Source organism: Trachurus japonicus, chromosome 6 (genome assembly GCF_045865225.1).
Source record: "Trachurus japonicus isolate A0001 chromosome 6, Traja_1.0".
Lineage (NCBI taxonomy): Eukaryota > Metazoa > Chordata > Actinopteri > Carangiformes > Carangidae > Trachurus > Trachurus japonicus.
This window is the reverse complement of record NC_140912.1, coordinates 21,224,224-21,242,457: the sequence shown is the minus strand read 5'-3', so window position 1 is coordinate 21,242,457 and position 18,234 is coordinate 21,224,224. Positions and strand designations below refer to the sequence as shown.

General features: G+C 40.8%; 2 protein-coding genes across 3 annotated transcripts in view; both read left to right on the top strand.

The window, feature by feature from the left end:
* Window positions 1–2,227, top strand: part of LOC146986113 (endonuclease domain-containing 1 protein-like) — a 28,779-nt gene extending 26,552 nt beyond the window's left edge. Inside the window, exons 4-5 of the mRNA XM_085780457.1 lie at window positions 798–966; window positions 1,815–2,227. Of these exons, the coding sequence (XP_085636583.1) occupies window positions 798–966; window positions 1,815–2,227 (582 nt within the window). The remainder of the gene's footprint in view (window positions 1–797; window positions 967–1,814) is intronic.
* Window positions 2,228–4,978: 2,751 nt separating this feature from the next.
* Window positions 4,979–17,703, top strand: LOC146986112 (endonuclease domain-containing 1 protein-like). 2 transcript variants are annotated; one of them, XM_085779780.1, is made up of 5 exons: window positions 4,979–5,083; window positions 5,165–5,256; window positions 5,341–5,455; window positions 5,608–5,773; window positions 17,231–17,703. In XM_085779780.1, exons 1-5 carry the CDS (start codon window positions 5,009–5,011, stop codon window positions 17,614–17,616), a joined length of 834 nt encoding a protein of 277 aa, XP_085635906.1. In that variant the 5' UTR covers window positions 4,979–5,008; the 3' UTR covers window positions 17,617–17,703. The 2 variants fall into 2 exon arrangements, with proteins under 2 accessions (XP_085635906.1, XP_085635905.1); XM_085779779.1 differs by lacking the exon at window positions 17,231–17,703 and adding an exon at window positions 7,084–7,602.
* Window positions 17,704–18,234: the final 531 nt, after the last annotated feature.

Here is an 18,234-nt window from a genome sequence, read left to right as displayed (position 1 = left end):
TAGATCCCCAATGTGCGGTTAGTTTATCCAAATGACGGCTAGTTATAAAGTTATAACATGGTTACTGTACATGACAGAGCAGCATAGGTATGCGGTTTCCAATACAGCCTGCATGTAGCCCACAGGGCCAGCCACCATTCCGGCTCTGTCCTCCCTGCGTCCAATCAATGCGCGCCTCATTACATATTAATACATTGAACATCCGGACCAGTCAAAACCTCGCGCCTACTCTCACGAGAGAAAGTTGCCATATGAAAAAGTGTCAGAACAAGCTCTATGTTTGAATTTTTTTTTAAAAAATGTTTCCAATAAGTTTTAAGAACTGATTCAAAGCAATTAAAGGGGGATTGGATACATAAAAAACCAGGTGATGACTCCTTTAAGAACACGTGTGATCAGTTCTTCTACGAAAGATCTGTGCTCGAGCTGGATGCCTCCAGTGACTACATCCACATCTGCCAGAGATTTAAAAACAAGTAACACACATCTCTTTAAAGTCATCTGAATTAAAGTTAAATTAAAGATACATTTTAAAATGCCTCAGTTAATCTTTGCTCTCACAGGTACCGCTTTGCCACGCTGTACGACACTGCCAACCGTATTCCTGTCTACTCTGCTTATATATATATGAGAGAAAAGAGCAAAAGGAACCTTCCCGCAAAAGCCGGTGGTTTATTGAGCCCCAGGTACAACACACATGCACAAATACACAGTTTGAAATATGAAATAATGGAAATCAACCAATCATTTTCAGTGAATCTGAGATATTTGTCCGATTTCAATCTTCCACTTTGTAGCTGGTAGATCAGAACTGGGAAAATAGTATGATGACGGCTAGAGAGTTGCGCAAGAGGCATAACACCACCACCGTAGACGACATGGGAAATAAACAGGCGACAAATTGTGACTACACTCGGGTTGACAATTACAACCGCGGTCACCTCAATCCCAATCAACACCATTCAGGTAAGGGAATTGTGTATTTAACAATTATTGTGAATAAATACTGTCCTACGTTACATACCAGTCGAGGTTACCTCCTCAGTCTGGGGCCCTGTCAGACACTGGCACCAGTGGAGCTGACCGACTCTATACTGTGACTCAGGAAGAAGGCCGACTCATGTCCTAAGCGATTCAATTGGACACATCACTAATAATTTCTAGAGTCTGATGAGATTAAAGACCAGGTTGTCAGTGGCCTACCTTTCAAGCATGGGTCTACAGCACATTGAAACTGGATCGAGAGGAAACGGCTGCACCACGGTTCTGTATAAGGATACTGATAAGACTATCATAACATCGTATATGATAAATAACGTTATCCGCCGCTTCATGGATGGCCTTTTCGCCGGCTTCGTTTCAAAACAGCGAAAAAGCCACAAGACTTGCATAGTTCGCCTTTAAGAACCAAAACCCATCTCAGTGTAGTTTTCCATCTCCTCTCTCAGCTCTAGTAACAACAGGTCAGTGTCAGCCAATCAGAAGAGAGGATGAGCCTCTGAGCCTCTCTTCTGATTGGCTGACTGTTTTCTGAGTGATCCAATAAAAAATGGAGCAGATTTCAGAATAAAACACTCAGAGAAACCAAATAATATATTTACCCTATGTAGCTTCAAATATACCTGGATGTGAACAAAAAGAAAAGTGAGCCAGACATAGAGTTTTTTAGACCTTAAGAACCCACAATGCATTCTGATGATTTACCACAACCTATAAACAAAATGAGCCAGCCAGCATGGGAATTGGTGGACCCACAAAACTGGAAGTTTATTTCTTATAATTTACGGTACTATGACCTTTTTATTGTCTTACAGGTCTTGGCCGCACGGCCACCTTCACCCTGACCAATGTGGTTCCACAGAACATTAAGCTGAACAGTGGTTCCTGGGCCAAGTATGAAACAAAACTCAGAGAAACCTTTAAAGGCTGCAAAACAGCCTATGTTGTGGTCGGTGCGATTCCCTCTAAAGATAATTGGGTTAAAGGCCGTGTCAACATCCCTGACTACTTGTGGCACACCTACTGCTGCATAGACAACAACGATAGGCCGTATAAGAGTGGTGCTGCAGCTGTGAGGAATGAAAACACCAAGGTGGTGGAGTGTTCCCTGAACAGCCTTGAAGGATTCTTTGCAAGCATCAGACCAAAAATAAATCAGCTTTTTTTTAAAGACTGCAATGCACCAATCAGAATTGGTAAAGGAGATTGTGCAAGTGTTGTCCCTTAAAGGGATTAAAAAATGTATTTTCCAAGCTTTAATCCTGTGGGCCCTAGTTTGCTGGCGCAGCGCAGGTGGCGCAAGGTAACGCAGCCGGTCTAATGCAAGTTTCGACCAGCGCAGCCTAGCGCAAAGTCAGATTGGAAGATTGGCAGATCGCGCTGCGCTGAGATAGGCGTGGCCGCGCAGCAGGGGGAGGCGTCACAGATTCAGCTTGGTGCAGTGGAAGTTTTGTGCGAAAATGTCCCGCCGATGTTGCGCTGAAAGCTCGCCACCTCCAACCAGGTCTACTCTCAGCGCAGCGCGGAGCGCAGCAGGTGCAGTGGAAGTTTGGCTGACTGACCTGCAGTGCACACACGTCACCAAGACCTCACAGGCAGGTTTCCACAGTTCCAGACACATTTCAATGCAATAAATATCCACAAAAACCACTATTTAATGCAACTAACGGAATCAACACGTGAATTTATATCTATATAGATTGTCCCGTCACATCTGACGTCAGATCAAAGCAGAGATCAAAGGCTGTCGGTGCGTAAAGGAAACTCCACCTGAATTAACACAGCAGGGACGAACTGGCACTGAAAAGCAGCTGTGGATGTCCCAAGCAGGACTGAGGGTGGATGACTGCATGTCGCTGCCGTGTTGAGATACCACTCTGCCCTTGTGATGATCCTTTATTTATTTATTTACTTATTAATTCATTAGCCGAGCGACCGCATCACGCAGCCGTAATGAAAAACAAAACACAAATCTTCATCTCTCTTAGTCCACCACAACAGCCTCGGTATCAGATAGTCAGTATATAGCCTACTACAGTATACTCAGCATCTCTATCACAGAAAAAAAAGAGAAAAAAAGAGACGGACAGAGAGAGAGAGAGAGAGAGAGGAGGACAGAGAGAGAGAGAGAGCGTCCTTTACGCTGATTTCATTCCGCATGTTTGTTTATGTTGTGATTAGTGTAGGCTACACCTCTCATCTGTCTTACACAGGGTTTGAATAAATGTGAGTTTCTTTATTAGTTTATTAGTTGTTGTTTCTTACATTGGGCAGAGGTTCTCAGTGTATCAGATCAAACCTGATTAAGGATAGGCTATTAGTAAACTCATTATTGGTCACTCTGAGCTCGGACCTCCGGACCAAAACAGCTGTTTCCTCCTGGGAGAGGTTCGGCCTCTGGCGTCGCTGTCTCCTCCGTCCATGTCCAAGTATAAAATGACAAACTTGCAGCGCGCATCACCCGCCGCGCAGTTAAAGGTGAGGAGAGGAGCTCCTTTGATTGGTGAAGATCCGAATCGGCTGTGTTAATCCCACTTCACCTCCTCCTGTCTTCCTCCCGCCCTCTCTCCTCCCCCTTTGCCGTTTGCGCCGGTGGGAGGGATTCCGCTGGTCTAAGTCTGACTGCGTGGCCCACCAATCTTGCGAAATGGACCTGGGCCACACTCCGTTGGCGTGGCGAAGCTGCGCTGATGTTAGACTTCACCTGGTCTAAGAAACTAGGGCCCTGTATCTTCATGTTCACTTTCTTGATGTCAAATTCACGAGGAAAAAAACTTACATCAAAATCACGTTTCCCTCCCCCGTAATGATATTTTCACACCAAAGAGGCTGTGTTAGCATTAGCATTAGCCCGCATTAGCTAGGCTATATTAACTGGTACCTTTAGTCTGAGGATCAAACTTAAAGGGATAGTTCACCCTAGAATGATATTTCGCTCATTATCTACTCACCCTCATGTTGACTAAGGGCTGGGAGAATTTTCAGAGTCCACCGTCCCTTCTCTGAGTTACAGGGGGTCTTGGCGTAGCAGTGCATTTCAATGCAACGGTTGCAAAGGGACACCAGAGCTCTTCGTAAAAAAACACACACAAAAAAAACATCCAAATACCTCCATGATGCTCGTATGTAATGTCCGTCTTGTGCTGAAGCCCCAAATTGCGTAATTGTCCTGAAAAAAATTAAATAAGTCTATATTTTAAGCTTTTTTGTAGCGGAAGCTTCTCGAAGCTCCTCTTCCTGGTCCGTCCAAATCTCGCGTGATTCGCAGTAACCACACTGACGCCGGCGCAAATCATTCTTCCTGGAGTTTGCTGTTCTGTTAATGGTTAATACTATTTTGCACGAGTCCGCCCTTGTTTCCTCAAGTGATAGGCCTATATATAGAGAGAGAGACAGAGAGGCTGGTGAACTGAACCAGCTTTCAGTTCTGCTTCATTCAGGTTTGGAAGGTTTGATTTGTTTTATATTTACATACTTTTTATTTGTAATATACTCTGATATTCTTCTTTATTCTTATATTGTGAAAGTTGGAAAGTTGACCATACAAACAGTTAGGAGTGATACCGTGAGCTTCTTATCATCTCTTAACCAGGAAACATTGACATGCATGTTGTTGTTGTTTACATTACCCAAGGTCATTCTTTGCAGCACTTGACCACATCACTGAGCAAAAGTGAAGATGTGATAAACAATTTCTCATTTATACATTCTTACATTATGCATATATATTATTTGAATAACTTGAGTTTTTATTTGTTTCCATGAGCTTTTGCCTTGTCAGGGACTGTTGCTGTAACAGGAAGTTACACCACAATGTCTTTTTTTCTCTGTAGCAGAAACCACCCTTTGTTTTGTTAACACTTTTTCACGTCCTCTTATATATATATATATATATATAAGATAGAGACAGGATACAATTGTAGATTGTCATCTCACTTGAGAATATGAATCCTGTTTTTTCTGTTTTATTGGTGCAGACCAACGATCGTGATTCACAATTTCGTCCAGGATGCAGAGCTTCACTGTGTGCTTCCCTCTTCTACTCTTCTTCACCGTGCACGCAGAAGTTGTGCAACAATTTGAGGTTCGTGTTTTGTTTGTCAACATTTAAAACATATGATAAGTAGTAACTGTAAGTGTTCATAGTGTCTATTTCTTCTTTAAGAGCATGTGTGATCAGTTCTTCTATGAAAAATCTGTGCCAAAAGTTGATGCCTCCAAAGACTACGTCCACATCTGCCAGAGATTTAAAAACCAGTAAGACAAAAAACTCTGTTAACTCAGTCAAATATGAGTTAAACGTAAAACTGAAAGTGTCTCACTTAATCTTTGCACATACAGGTACCGCTTTGCAACGCTGTACGACACTGCCAACCGTATTCCTGTCTATTCTGCTTATATATATGAAAAGAATAATGAAATGGGCCGGGAAACACGGTGGTTTATTGAGCCTCAGGTACGTCACGCATGCACAAATACACAGTTAGAAATATGAAATGATGGGAATCAAACAATAATTTTCAGTAAATGAGATTATTGATTACATTTGTCCCAATAACACAGAAACTGAATCTGAGATTTGTCTGATGTAAATCTTTCACCTTGTAGTTGGTCGATCAGAACTGGGGAAAGGACATGATGACGGAGGAAGAGTTGAAGAAAATGAATAAAAACTATTTTGGAGATAAACAGGCGACAAATTCAGACTATCTTGGTCTTTATAAAAACAAGGGGTACAACCGTGGTCACCTCAATCCCAATCTACACCATGCAGGTAAGGAAGGCTGGGTGTTACTGTTTGTTTTGTTGGCTCTGAGACACTCTTCTGATTGGCTGACTTGTTTTCTGAGTGATTCAATAAAAACAAAGCAGATTTCAGAATAAAACACACAGAGAAACCAAATAAACATCTACATTTAAATACACCTGGAAGAACACAATGTTTACATCTGCATTAAAAAAACCATAGGAGATGTTTTAAGGGGAAGGAGAGGCAGACAGTGAGTTCTTTAGACCTCAGGGATACCAACTATGCATTTTAGTGAATAGGGTTGGGGTTAGGGTTAACCACGACAATTAAAGCTGCTTCACAGCAAAGGTCGGGGCCAGGCAATTTTGGACAAAGTTAAGGCAATTCTGAGTAGGCAAAATAGGAAGACAACAAGAACATCAGCATTACATGTCAATTCTTCCTCAGCTGAGGCTTTAATTCACAACCTCTGACACCAAGAACCATTTCCTAAGTCATTCAGCTAATTGGCTGGAAATGAGACCTTTGATAAAACATATATTGCACTGTGACAGCATGGACATGTTGCTGATTTGTTTTCAAGAATAAGTGTTTTGCTTCATAAGAGAAAAGCTAATGTTTAAAAATGCCACTCTTACATTGACTCCCATTGTTCCCGTGAGAGCAGAATTGAAAATGTTTTCTTAATTTTAGTTTCTGAGATAAAATTCTCATATTTGCCAAACTTCATCAACCACGACTCCTAAATATTGTCAGGAAGATTGAAAAATTATTTAGCAAGAATTGGCTGGTATATGTCTATAGGTGCTGTTAACAGTCAAACGTTTTCATGCACTGTAGGCTCAATTTTTCAAATATCAAAAAGCTGGGTGTCAACTTTGTGGAGGACGGTCTGGATATGCAGTGTAGCAAATTTGTGGGACAAGAAAGGTTTAATAAGTTTCACAGTTCTGAAAAATACAGAGTGATGGACTTCATCATTTGCACTGGATTTAATTGTACAAAAGCTTCTAAAGTATTGGGGCTACATTTTGGTGAAAGTTGCGAGCTGATCTAGGAATTTTCAATTTTTTTTTAAATGTAGCCTACACGTTTATTGCACAAATCTGGCATAGGACTGGACCTTTGTGCAAAGTTTGGTGTTTTTTTTGTGTATGGTTGGGAAGTAGGATTCCCTATAGGAGGAGGAGGAGGAAGAAGAAGAATAGTGGCTCATTAGAGGCCTGGCAGCCTAATGAGCCAGTGAGCACTGGGCACTCAGGGACTCTCACGACTCATCACATCCACAAAACTTCTTGTCTAATTTACTGTGTCTCTCTGTTACTGTTTTGTAGGTCTTGGCCGTAACGCCACCTTCACCCTGACCAACATCGTTCCGCAAAACGCCAAACTGAACGGTGGTTCCTGGAACGACTATGAGAAAAAACTCCACAACGACACCTTTAAAGGCTGCAAAACAGCCTATGTTGTGGTCGGTGCGATTCCCTCTAAAGATAATTGGGTTATAAAGGAGAACCAAACACGTGTCAATATCCCTGAATACTTGTGGCACGCCTTCTGCTGCGTGGACAACAACGATCAGGCATATAAGAGCGGTGCTGCCGCTGTGAGGAATGAAGATACCGATGTGGTGGAGTGTTCCCTTAACAGCCTCAAAGAATTCCTTGCAACAAAAGAACCGAAAATAAAAGAGCTTTTTTTCAACAACTGCAATGCACCACACAACTATGGTTTAAGTAATTGTCTAAGTGGTGTCCCCACAGGGTCTGCATTAGCAATAAAGTTAACCCCAGTCATACCATTAGCATTAGCATTAGCCAGCATTGGCTACATTAACTGCTACCTTTAGCTCAAGGCTCTCAGTCTACAAATGTTTCACTATCTTCATCCACCCCGGGGCGGTGCCTGACCTGCATTCAACAGGACTGGTTCTGTAGATCGTTCAATCAAAACCATGAGGTCCCTCCATTACATTAGCTTCTTGCTCCACATTATTGAAATGAAGGATTTCAGGTTGACTCATTGGTAACAACACAAAATTTACAGGTTGAATTGAAAAGTTAATTAACTGTAATTGTCATTTTATAGTTTTTTTAATTGTATCATAGTTATCATTATCGCTCTGATTGCAAACATCTGCTCATCTGCCAATATTTTTAAATCTAGTCTGTTTTTTAACTAAATGTATTTTTCCAGTGTTTATCAATGTATTGATGTCTGTATTTCTGAACCTTTTGCAGGTCTCAGTGTGTTTTCTAAGGATTAAAAGATGATGATGATGATTAAAGAGTGTTTTCCATGTACATGATTCAGTTGAACCTAAAGGTAGAAGTAAAAACCTTTTTCCATCAGTAAAAACAACACTCAGTAGTTACAGTATTCAGGAAGTCAGAACAGAGACTTCCTAATGCATAAACATGGGGCATTAGAGCCTGCACCTGCTGGGTCTTAATTTAAGGCCAGACTCTGACCTTGACAATGGTTCGGTGTGTTTACAGTCTCTGGTTCATCTTTTGCAGCATCAAGGTGCTGACGGAGGTGAAGTCAAAACTCTGTCGTCTCCAGAGTTTATTTAATGAAGATTATCTCAGGAGGTCTGAAGCAGCAGCAGGAGGAGGAGGAGACGCCTGTTGAGCTCAGCTTGATTAAACTTTCATCTGTCTGGGGAGAGACGAGTGAACGCACACGTCTTTACTTTGCTCTAAGGCTCCTCAGCAGCGAGCATGTGTTTATATTTACTGTCCAATCAGATTATTTTTTAAAGAGCTCTTTCATATTTTGTATGATTTTTGATGATATCAAGAATAATAGTGACTATTTGTATAGAACAACAACTCTCTATGATCTATTATATTGTTTATATTGTTTCCTGATTGATCAAAGATAGTTTGGTTAATCAGTATTTTTGTTTATTTGTAGGTAATGCTATGAACACATCAAGTTATACTGTATGAAGGTCTAGGACCAGCATGAACCTGGGTGGGCCTGTGGGTTGGTTGGTTGTTTCTTTGTTTGTAAAATAAATGATAAAGATATAGAGTATAAGCAGCAACACTGTTTGGACATTGCATAAACCTCCTACCCATGATGCATCAGTGGCCTTCTGGTTCATTTGAACACAAGCCACTATGACAGTTGATTCTATTATTGTACTAATGTATGTATATATATATATATATATATATATATATATATATATATATATATATATATATATATATATATTGCACTAAAGGTTTTCTACATGCACATAAGTTTGTTGAGTTCAATTTATTTGTTGTGATGATGGTGAACTTTTTCGTAACCATGACACCTCTGATGACTGTGGCAGAGGCTCCCTCTGCTGGCCGCCATGAAACAATGCCGTGATATAAGACTTTCTACAAGAGGTGAATCACCTTTACAATAAAGTGGGAGGCTGTAGTTTCTGCTGCTGTTAAAATATGTATGATATTATTCATACCACTTGAACTTTCAAAACCTTGAAGACCATGTATATTTTCAGATCAGAATCAGCAAGCACTCTCTCAGGTCAATCTATAATGGGTGCATGGCTCAAATAAGCATAGAAGAAATCAAAGGGCCAGCACTCTCAAAATGTCCTTTAGGTAGCTTTAATAGAACAGGTGGCGAGGTACAAACGTTTCAACAGTAACAGTCTTCTTCAGTGTACTCGCCACCTGTTCCATTAAAGCTACCTAAAGGTCATTTTGTGAGTGCTGGCCCTTCAATTTCTTCTGTCACATAAAGTACCATTACAATAGATGTAAGTTTGTGGTTGTAATGTGTCGAAAAAGTTCAAGGGGCATGAATACTTTTGCAAGGCACTGTATGTGAGGTAATGATTTAGTAAATCAGTTTACACAAGCCATGCTCATTGTTATAACACCCTGTTTGTTAACACTTGGTCACTTCCTCTAATGCTACGTTCACATGGAGTCCAGCAAACGGCAGACGGTTAACGGCAAATACCGCTGGACGGAACGGTAAAAACAAACAAACTGTCAACATACTCGTACTCACACGTCACGTTTGGTTGAGGATACCGTCGTGGCAGACGGCAAAAGTTAAAGCAACATTGCGGAGTTTCAGCTCAGTGCTTCCACCATCTGGTGGGAAAAACGAAAGTTAACGAAAACGAAACATATCAGCCAGCGCATCCAGCGTTTATTCCCATTAATAAACGACAGTATTTCCCACGTTTGCAAGGAGACTGTGTGGCGGGTGGTCGGGGGAGGGGGAGGGGGAGGGGTGCGGCGGCGGCGGTGGCAACGACGACCGGAGGGGAACCGTAAGTTTCGCTTTTACCCACCACGTCTCTCCCTCGACGCAGAGGGGAGGGGGGAGGAGGGGGGGCGGTGATTCGTACCCGTGCAGGGAAGTTACATAGTGCAGTTTCAGCCGACGCGACCCCGCTCAGGCTGCGGCGGCAGCACCATTCATCCTATTAACCATTTTTTTACCATTGCAGTGAGTCTGGAAACATTATTTTAAGGCCGAAAAACTCTGCAATGTTACTTTAAAATATTTGAACTTGGGACGGCATTGCCGTTTGCCGTCCACAGTATTTTTTGCCGTGCTCCCCTAAGTTTTACCGTCGTTCTCTCGTCCACTAACCCAACATGGAGTCCGGCATGCCGTCTGCCGTCCATGTGAACGCAGCATAATGATGACTGAGATAAATTTCTTTTATTTTTTATCGATAAGATTGCTACCATTAGCAGCAGCATTTTTTCCCCATCCTCTGCCCTCCCTATCTGTCCTACCTGGCAGTCCATTTTGAGCTACATTTGGCATATTTCTCTGCAAGACTTAGAAAGTCACCTCTACTAAGTCATCCTACAACGTCTATGCTGAAGGCTGTCATTCAGCTGTCATATCAGATTGGGTCGGGTCTGGGATCCAACTGTGGTTCGGATTGGATTTTAATTATCAGGGCCCTTGATACAACTCTTCCATGTTTTTTATTTTTCCCTGGTAAGAGTTCTGACCAATAAGAGAACAGTTGGTTAGCGCATGGCATTTGTTTACAGCTTTGGACCGCTTGGAAATCTTACCATGTGAACACAAAATACCCCCCAAAAGGAATGCAACAGTTGTATTGGTTTAGTTGCTGAAACGGAACAAAGCAAACAAACCACAGGTGTGAATACACCCTTTATTTTTCACATTCCACATTCCACATTCCAAACTGGAAGTGCCTTTATGGTGTGTTTCAGTCACCTTGGAAGTCGGAGGTTGTAGCTGGGAATTACGTCACACCCGAGTTGACGGTCCAGTAAACAAGTCGGAAAACATGTACACCTCCTGTTGTTGTTGTTGTTAGCTGTTGTTAGCTGTTATTAGCAATACCAGTTGAAAACAACGCATAGAACGGTATTTAAACCATACTGTACCATGTCCACAGATAGGCTAAATGTTGGACAGTACTACATGTACCACTTATTTAATTTCACAAAAACAAAACAGACATGCTAATAAATAATATATTACAAGAGCTTTCACTACTGTTGATGTATGGCGCAGCCATTCTGGATGAAGTTTTTATGACGTTGTGGTCAAGTTGGGGTTGGTGAGGTTCGTCCCACTTTCCAAGTCGGATTTCCGACTTCAAGGTGCATTCCAGGTGAAATTTCTGAGTGGGAACTTGAAAAGTCCGACTTCCCAGTACAACTGGAATGCACCATTAGCTCTGAAGTAACCAGAGTCATAAAGTGGGGTATAAGAAGGGACTGCAAACTCTGTTCTTGGGGCACTACTCTGAACTGCTACCTGCCATGTAGTTCTGTGTTCTGTGGCCTAAAAAAGGAAGTGACTTTATTTTCTTCATAAATTGTGAAATCTATCCCATCTCTCACAAGTTTGATGCACTTGCACAGAGCATGTTTACACATAACGGTCTGCCTGTGGCGCCATGGCAAATTTCTCGCCATGCAACATCAGTTCATTGTAAGTCCATCATGCAGTGTCTTAACATGTTCAAATTTTATTTACATGATCCACTCCTCACCAATGAAACATCCTACTAGTTTTAAAGATGAATTCTTATTCATGATTCATGCTGGTATGCTTAAAGGAGCATTATTGCAATAGCCACACCCATAAACAGTAATACAGTAATAGCATAAAATAAGCTGAAATATGCAAAAGATGGGTCGGGGGGAGCCATAACTAAATTTACAAAAAAAATCGCCAACAGTATAGTGTTTGTGGGGCAAATGCAGCATTTGTCTTTGTTATGATGAGGAGGGAGGAGGAGGGGGGGGGGGGCTGCTCTCTCTCTCTGACAGCTGCCCACTTGTTTATATCTGATATGCTCCGCCTGGCTCCATCTAGTGGCCGAATTAAGAATTTGGATTTGCGATAATGCTCCTTTAAAGTCAATGTTGTTCTGATGGCATAATATTTTTAATATATAATTAAGCATACATTCATTTTGGTGGTTTATGCAACAAATTACTGCATTTTTCTTCAGAAAAAGTGCAACACCCACATTTTGTAATAACTGATGCAATATGTAACAACTAATTACAAAAATAGCAAAGTTTATTACATATTGTGTTCAAGAATTTTATGACAAAATGTGAGGTAGAGACAGGTGGACACGATACTGTCACATGAAAGAAAACAACAGAATCACATTCAAAGGCAATAAAAGTTTATTTGAATAGCACATTTTTACAAGCAGTTTTTAAGGGATTTTACACAGCATCATAACAACATCCTCTGACGACTGACGCTCACATTGACTGAGGAAAACTCCCCCAAAAAACCCTTTAACAGGGAAAAAACACAGGAGTAACCTCAGAGTTTATAACATGGAATATGTGATAAATGGGGATTGTCCAGTCGAGCAGGCCAGGGTAATGGGAGTACTGGATGGCAGACTGGTTTGTGATCAGGCCGGTTTACTAAAATCAAATCAAGCTTACCAGAAAAAATTATAGCTATCTTGTACGGTGGCCCTGAAGTGCAAAACACAACGGCAAATCAGACAACAACGGCAAAAGAGAAAACACAACGGCAAAAGAGAAAACACAACACAAAAAGAGAAAACAATGGCAAAAGAGAAAACACAACACAAAAAGAGAAAACACAACGGCAAAAGAGAAAACACAACACAAAAAGAGAAAACACAACACAAAAAGAGAAAACACAACACAAAAAGAGAAAACGCAACGGCAAAAGAGAAAACACAACACAAAAAGAGAAAACACAACGGCAAATCAGAAAACACAACAAAAAAACAGAAAACACAACGACAAATTACTAAACAACGGCAAATCAGAAAACAGTGTATTTATGCATGTGGGGTGTCTGAGTATCTAAGTGTATGTTTAATACATAAAAAAAAAATATATAAAATTTTTCAAAATTTTGTTGTTGTTGTTGTATCATAAGTGTCTGACATTTATAATAAACCAAACGGCTTGAGAATCGGTTGAATATTCGGTGAGTTATGGCGATTTTAATGGTTGATAGACCTCTGCCTCTGTTGACTAGTGCAGTAAGTAGACACGGCTTCCCCCTGACCAAGATGGCGGCCGCGTTGACGTATTCCACTCGAGGGTACCTACCTTTTCCGGTTTGGTTAATGTCGTTGTGTTTTCTCTTTCTGTGTTGTGTTTTCTCTTTTGCTTTTGTGTTTACTGATTTGCCGTTGTGTTTTCTCTTTTTGTGTTGTGTTTTCTCTTTTGCCGTTGTGTTTTGCACTTCAGGGCCACCACAATCTTGACTGAAATTATCTCCAAAGAAGGGATAGTTTCCAATATTTATACTGATGAAAAACCTTCAAACCCAGCTGTTGAAGCTCATCATATCACATTGCCACAACTAAAAAGTTCTTCTTCTTCCAACCTGTCCCATGTGTGAAAAAAAGGAAAATTCTTAAAGGACAATTCCAGGCGAATTCAACTCAGGGGTGTATTTTCATATCATTTTAGGTCTAAAAGAATGAATCTGAAGATTTTCAGTTTAATCGCTCCTGTTTTGCGGTAGTTGCGTCTGTCCGCGCATCGCTACGGCAGCGATGAATGGGAGTGGATGTAAGTTCTGCTGTTTAGGCTGTTTACATCCCTCAAAGCCGCAATTTTTTTCCACAGACAGCGTCAGATGGCTACTCAAACATGCACCGAGAAGTTTATTTACTTCAAGCAAGCCGACATGTTTGTAAAAGTCGATCTAATTCAAAGTCTCCTGGAGTCTCGCGCGAGACCCAGTTGCCGTGCTCGGTGTGTTCAGGTGCAGTGGGAAAAGCTACCGCTTGTGTCATAAACACAGGAATATCAACTCTTTACTTGCTTCAAGTAAAAAAAACTTCTCGGCGCATCTTTGAGTAGCCATCTGACGCTGTCTGTGGAAAAAAATTTACACTTCAAGCAAGTAAAGAGTTGATATTCCTGTGTTTATGATACAAGCGGTAGCTCCGGCTGCGCCTGAATACACCAGCACTGCAACTTCGGGCTCGTGCGAGACTCCGGGAGACTTTGAATTAGATCGACTTTTACAAACATGTCGGCTTGCTTGAAGTAAATAAACTTCTCGGTGCATGTTTGAGTAGCCATCTGACGCTGTCTGTGGAAAAAAATTGCGGCTTTGAGGGCTGGAAACAGCCTAAACAGCGGAACTTACATCCACTCCCATTCATTGCTGCCGTGGCGATGCGCGGACAGACGCAACTACCGCAAAACAGGAGCGATTAAACTGAAAATCTTCAGATTCATTCTTTTAGACCTAAAATGATATGAAAATACACCCCTGAGTTGAATTCGCCTGGAATTGTCCTTTAAAGCTATTAATCCAAGAAAACCACCTGGACCAGACAATCTGGACCTTTATCTATTAAAATGTGCAGCTGATTTTATTGCTGAACCCATCTCTCATATTTTTAATCTGACCCCTCCAAACGAATGTCATCTCCAAAATATGGAAATCATCATTGTACCACTTTTTAATGTTGGGGAGCCATCACCCTATATCAAAATTGCCCGTTCTAGTTAAAATATTAGAAAATTCAAGTAAATTCTCAGATAAAACAATATCTGGTAAATACTACTAAATACTACTATAATATAATATAGCCTATTGCACCATAACCGCAACTATGTCTGTGCTTGATGACATCTGTAATGCTTTAGACCAGAAGAAACACTGTGCTGCTCTGTTTGTTGTTTTTCCAATGACGCCTTTGATTGTGTTAGCCACGGATTGCTGCTCAAAAGACTTCCATTGGATCTAGAATAGACTTCAAAATCCTTCTGCTAGCTTACAAGGCTTTTAATGACAAAGCTCCATCCTATCTGAAAGAACTCATCATTCCTTACAGTCCGACCAGAGCACTCCGCTCCCAGAATGCAGGTCTGTTAGTGACTCCCAGTTAAGCACTATAAAAATTCAGCAGGTGAGTTCACCTGTCTTCAACCAAAATGGAAGCAGCCAGAAATGCACCAGATGCAATGCATTGTCATCAATGAGTCGTTCCACCGCTGTGTTCTGGTCCAGAACTGGTGTCAACACCATCCACAGTTTTCTTGGCATGGTGTTGGAGAGTTTCAGTCTCCAGGCCCAGGCTCAGGTAACCTTCATTCAGGCCATGGAGGAGGCCTGGGACCAAAGTGATGCTGGAGCTGTGCATGGATTTGACATTCAAGACTTCACACGTTGTCTTGCCAATGAGGATATCGCCTGTGATGCTGGGGGAATTCCAGTTTTTTTTATTGTGTTTATGGGTGTGGTAATTTGAATGTCAGTGTTTTGGCATTGTAAGGAAGTGACATCATGATTGGCTTCTGTGTCTAATGTATATGTGTGTATAATGTTTTGCAAATCACTGTAGTGTATCATTTTGCAAATAGTCTGAGGCTGACATTGTGCTTCTACTGGTGCAAATCTGAGCCGATGTTTTGCTCCTTGAGTGTGAGGTTTTCATAATTGTGTAATAGTACTTTTTATGTTAGTGTTTATGCAATCAAAAAAAAAAACTGTAGCACTTCACTTCCCCTAATTACTCTATATAAGGTAGAGACAGGTGGATACCTCCATACAGTGGTAGATTGTTACTTCACCCTGTTGAGAATCCTATTTTTCTTCTTCTACTCTGTTTTATTAGTGCAGACCAACGATCGTGATTCACAGTTTTCATCCAGGATGCAGAGCTTCACTGTGTTCTTCCTTCTTCCACTCATGTTTACCGTTCACGCAAAACTTGTTGCAAATTTTAAGGTTTGTGTTTTCTTTGTTAACGTTTAAAAACACATGATAAGTGGTAAACTGTAAGTGTTCATATTTGTCTGTTTCTTCTTTAAGGGCGAGTGTAAGAAGTTCTTCTACAAAGGAGCAGAGCCACAGGTGATGGGCGACACCAACAACGATAAACACATCTGCCAGACATTTAAAAACCAGTAAGTCACAACTCTTTTAACTCAGTTAAATCTGAATTTAAGTTATATTTGAAAGTGTCTCAGTTAATCTTTGCACAAACAGGATTCACTTTGCCACACGGTACGACACAGCCAACCGTATTCCTGTCTACTCTGCTTATGTATATGAGAGGAATGATGGTACATGTCACCGGGAAGATATCTGGTATATTGAGCCTCAGGTACGTCACACATGCACAAATACACAGTTCACACACACACACACAGTCAACCTATCATTTTCAGTAAATTATTGAATAAAATTGTCCAGTAACACAGAAACTGAATCTGAGATTTGTCTGATGTGAATCTTCCACCTTGTAGCTGGTAAATCAGAACTGGGACAAGAACATGATGTGGGAGGACGATTTGAAGCACAAATATAGTAATTATCAAGGCTCTGTGGGAGATCGACAGGCGACAGATTCGGACTACAATGGTCTTAAGGATTACAACCGTGGTCACCTTAATCCCAATCAACACCATAAAGGTAAGGAAGACTGGAGCTGGATGTTACTGTTTGTTTGTCTGTTTGTGTATGTTTTTGCAAATTTGTGTATTTAACACTTAGGGTTACGAATTGAAGGTCTCGTGTTTTCTTCTTTGTGTTTTATTCTAGAGTATTGATTCATAACAAGACATTGTGGTTTAAAGAACCAAAAATCATCTCAGTGTAGTTTTCTGTCTCCTCTCTGAGCCTCTCTTTCTGATTGGCTGACTGTTTTCTCAGTGATCCAATCAAAATAGAGCAGATTTCAGAATAAAACACTCAGAGAAACAAAATAATAATATAAACATCAGCATTTACACTGTATGCACCTGGATGTGAACAGTGTTGATCTAAAGGGCTAAAAAAAATTGGAGATGTTTTAAGAGAAAGGAGAGACAGACAGAGAGTTCTTTAGACCTCAGGACTACCCACAATGCATTCTGATGAATAACAATGAAAACAACCACAACAAACAGAATGAGCCAGTGAGCGCTGGGCACTTGTAGACTCTCAGGACTCAACATATCCACAAGACTTATTGTCTACTTTATGTATCTCTTTATTGTTTCACAGATGATGGCTGCAGCGCCACCTTCACCCTGACCAACATGGTTCCACAGAACATCAGACTGAACGGTGGTTCCTGGAACGCCTATGAGGAAAAACTCAAGAACATTTTTAATGGCTGCAAAACAGCCTATGTTCTGGTCGGTGCGATTCCCTCCAAAGATAATTGGGTTAAAGATAAAAATAACCAAAAACGTGTCAACATCCCTGACTACTTGTGGCACGCCTACTGCTGCCTGAACAACAACGGTAAGCCGTATAAGAGCGGTGCTGCACATGTGAGGAATATAGATACCACAGTCGTGGAGTGTTCCCTTGACAAACTCAAAGAATTCTTTAACAAAGTAAAATCAAGAATCCATCGTCCTTTTTCAAATAACTGCAAAGCATAATTCAGCATTGGTGAAGGAAATTGTGCAAGTGTTGTCCGCTAAAGGAAATGAAAAATGTATTTCCCCAGCTTTAATCCTGTATCTTCTTCATCAGAAATCTTAAAGATATTTAGTTTTTTTTTTTTTTTACATCAAAATCATATGTTTCCTCTTCCTGTAAAAACAGAGCCTGAGTTAGCATAACTTTAGCTTAATTAACTGTAATTATCACTGCTTTCAATTTTATATTGTCTATATCATATTAATCATTCTTGCTCTCATTACAAACATCTGCCATTATTGTTAAATCTAGTGTGTTCTTTTAAGACATGTATTTTTCTGTTATTTATCACTGTATTGATTTATGTATTTCTGAAGCTATGCCAATGAGCATTCTCAATCTCAGTGTGTTTTCCAAGGATTTAAATCAATAAAAGATGATGATGATGATGAAGAGGATTACAGAGTACTTTTTTCCATGTACACGATGGTCCACTTTGGCAGGTTTAACATTAATTTTCTCAGTGATGATCATGATGATGGTAAATGGTAAATGGACTTGCACTTATATAGCGCTTTTCTAGTCTCTTGGACCACTCAAAGCGCTTTACACTGTTGGTCACTTTCACACACATTCAC

Bases quoted from the DNA above. Each gene is read 5' to 3' on its own strand.
- LOC146986112 (XM_085779779.1), top strand. From the start codon at position 5,009: ATGCAGAGCTTCACTGTGTGCTTCCCTCTTCTACTCTTCTTCACCGTG. The intron at 5,084-5,164 runs GTTCGTGTTTTG...TTCTTCTTTAAG, and splicing joins AAGTTGTGCAACAATTTGAG to AGCATGTGTGATCAGTTCTT. The intron at 5,257-5,340 runs GTAAGACAAAAA...TTGCACATACAG, and splicing joins TGCCAGAGATTTAAAAACCA to GTACCGCTTTGCAACGCTGT.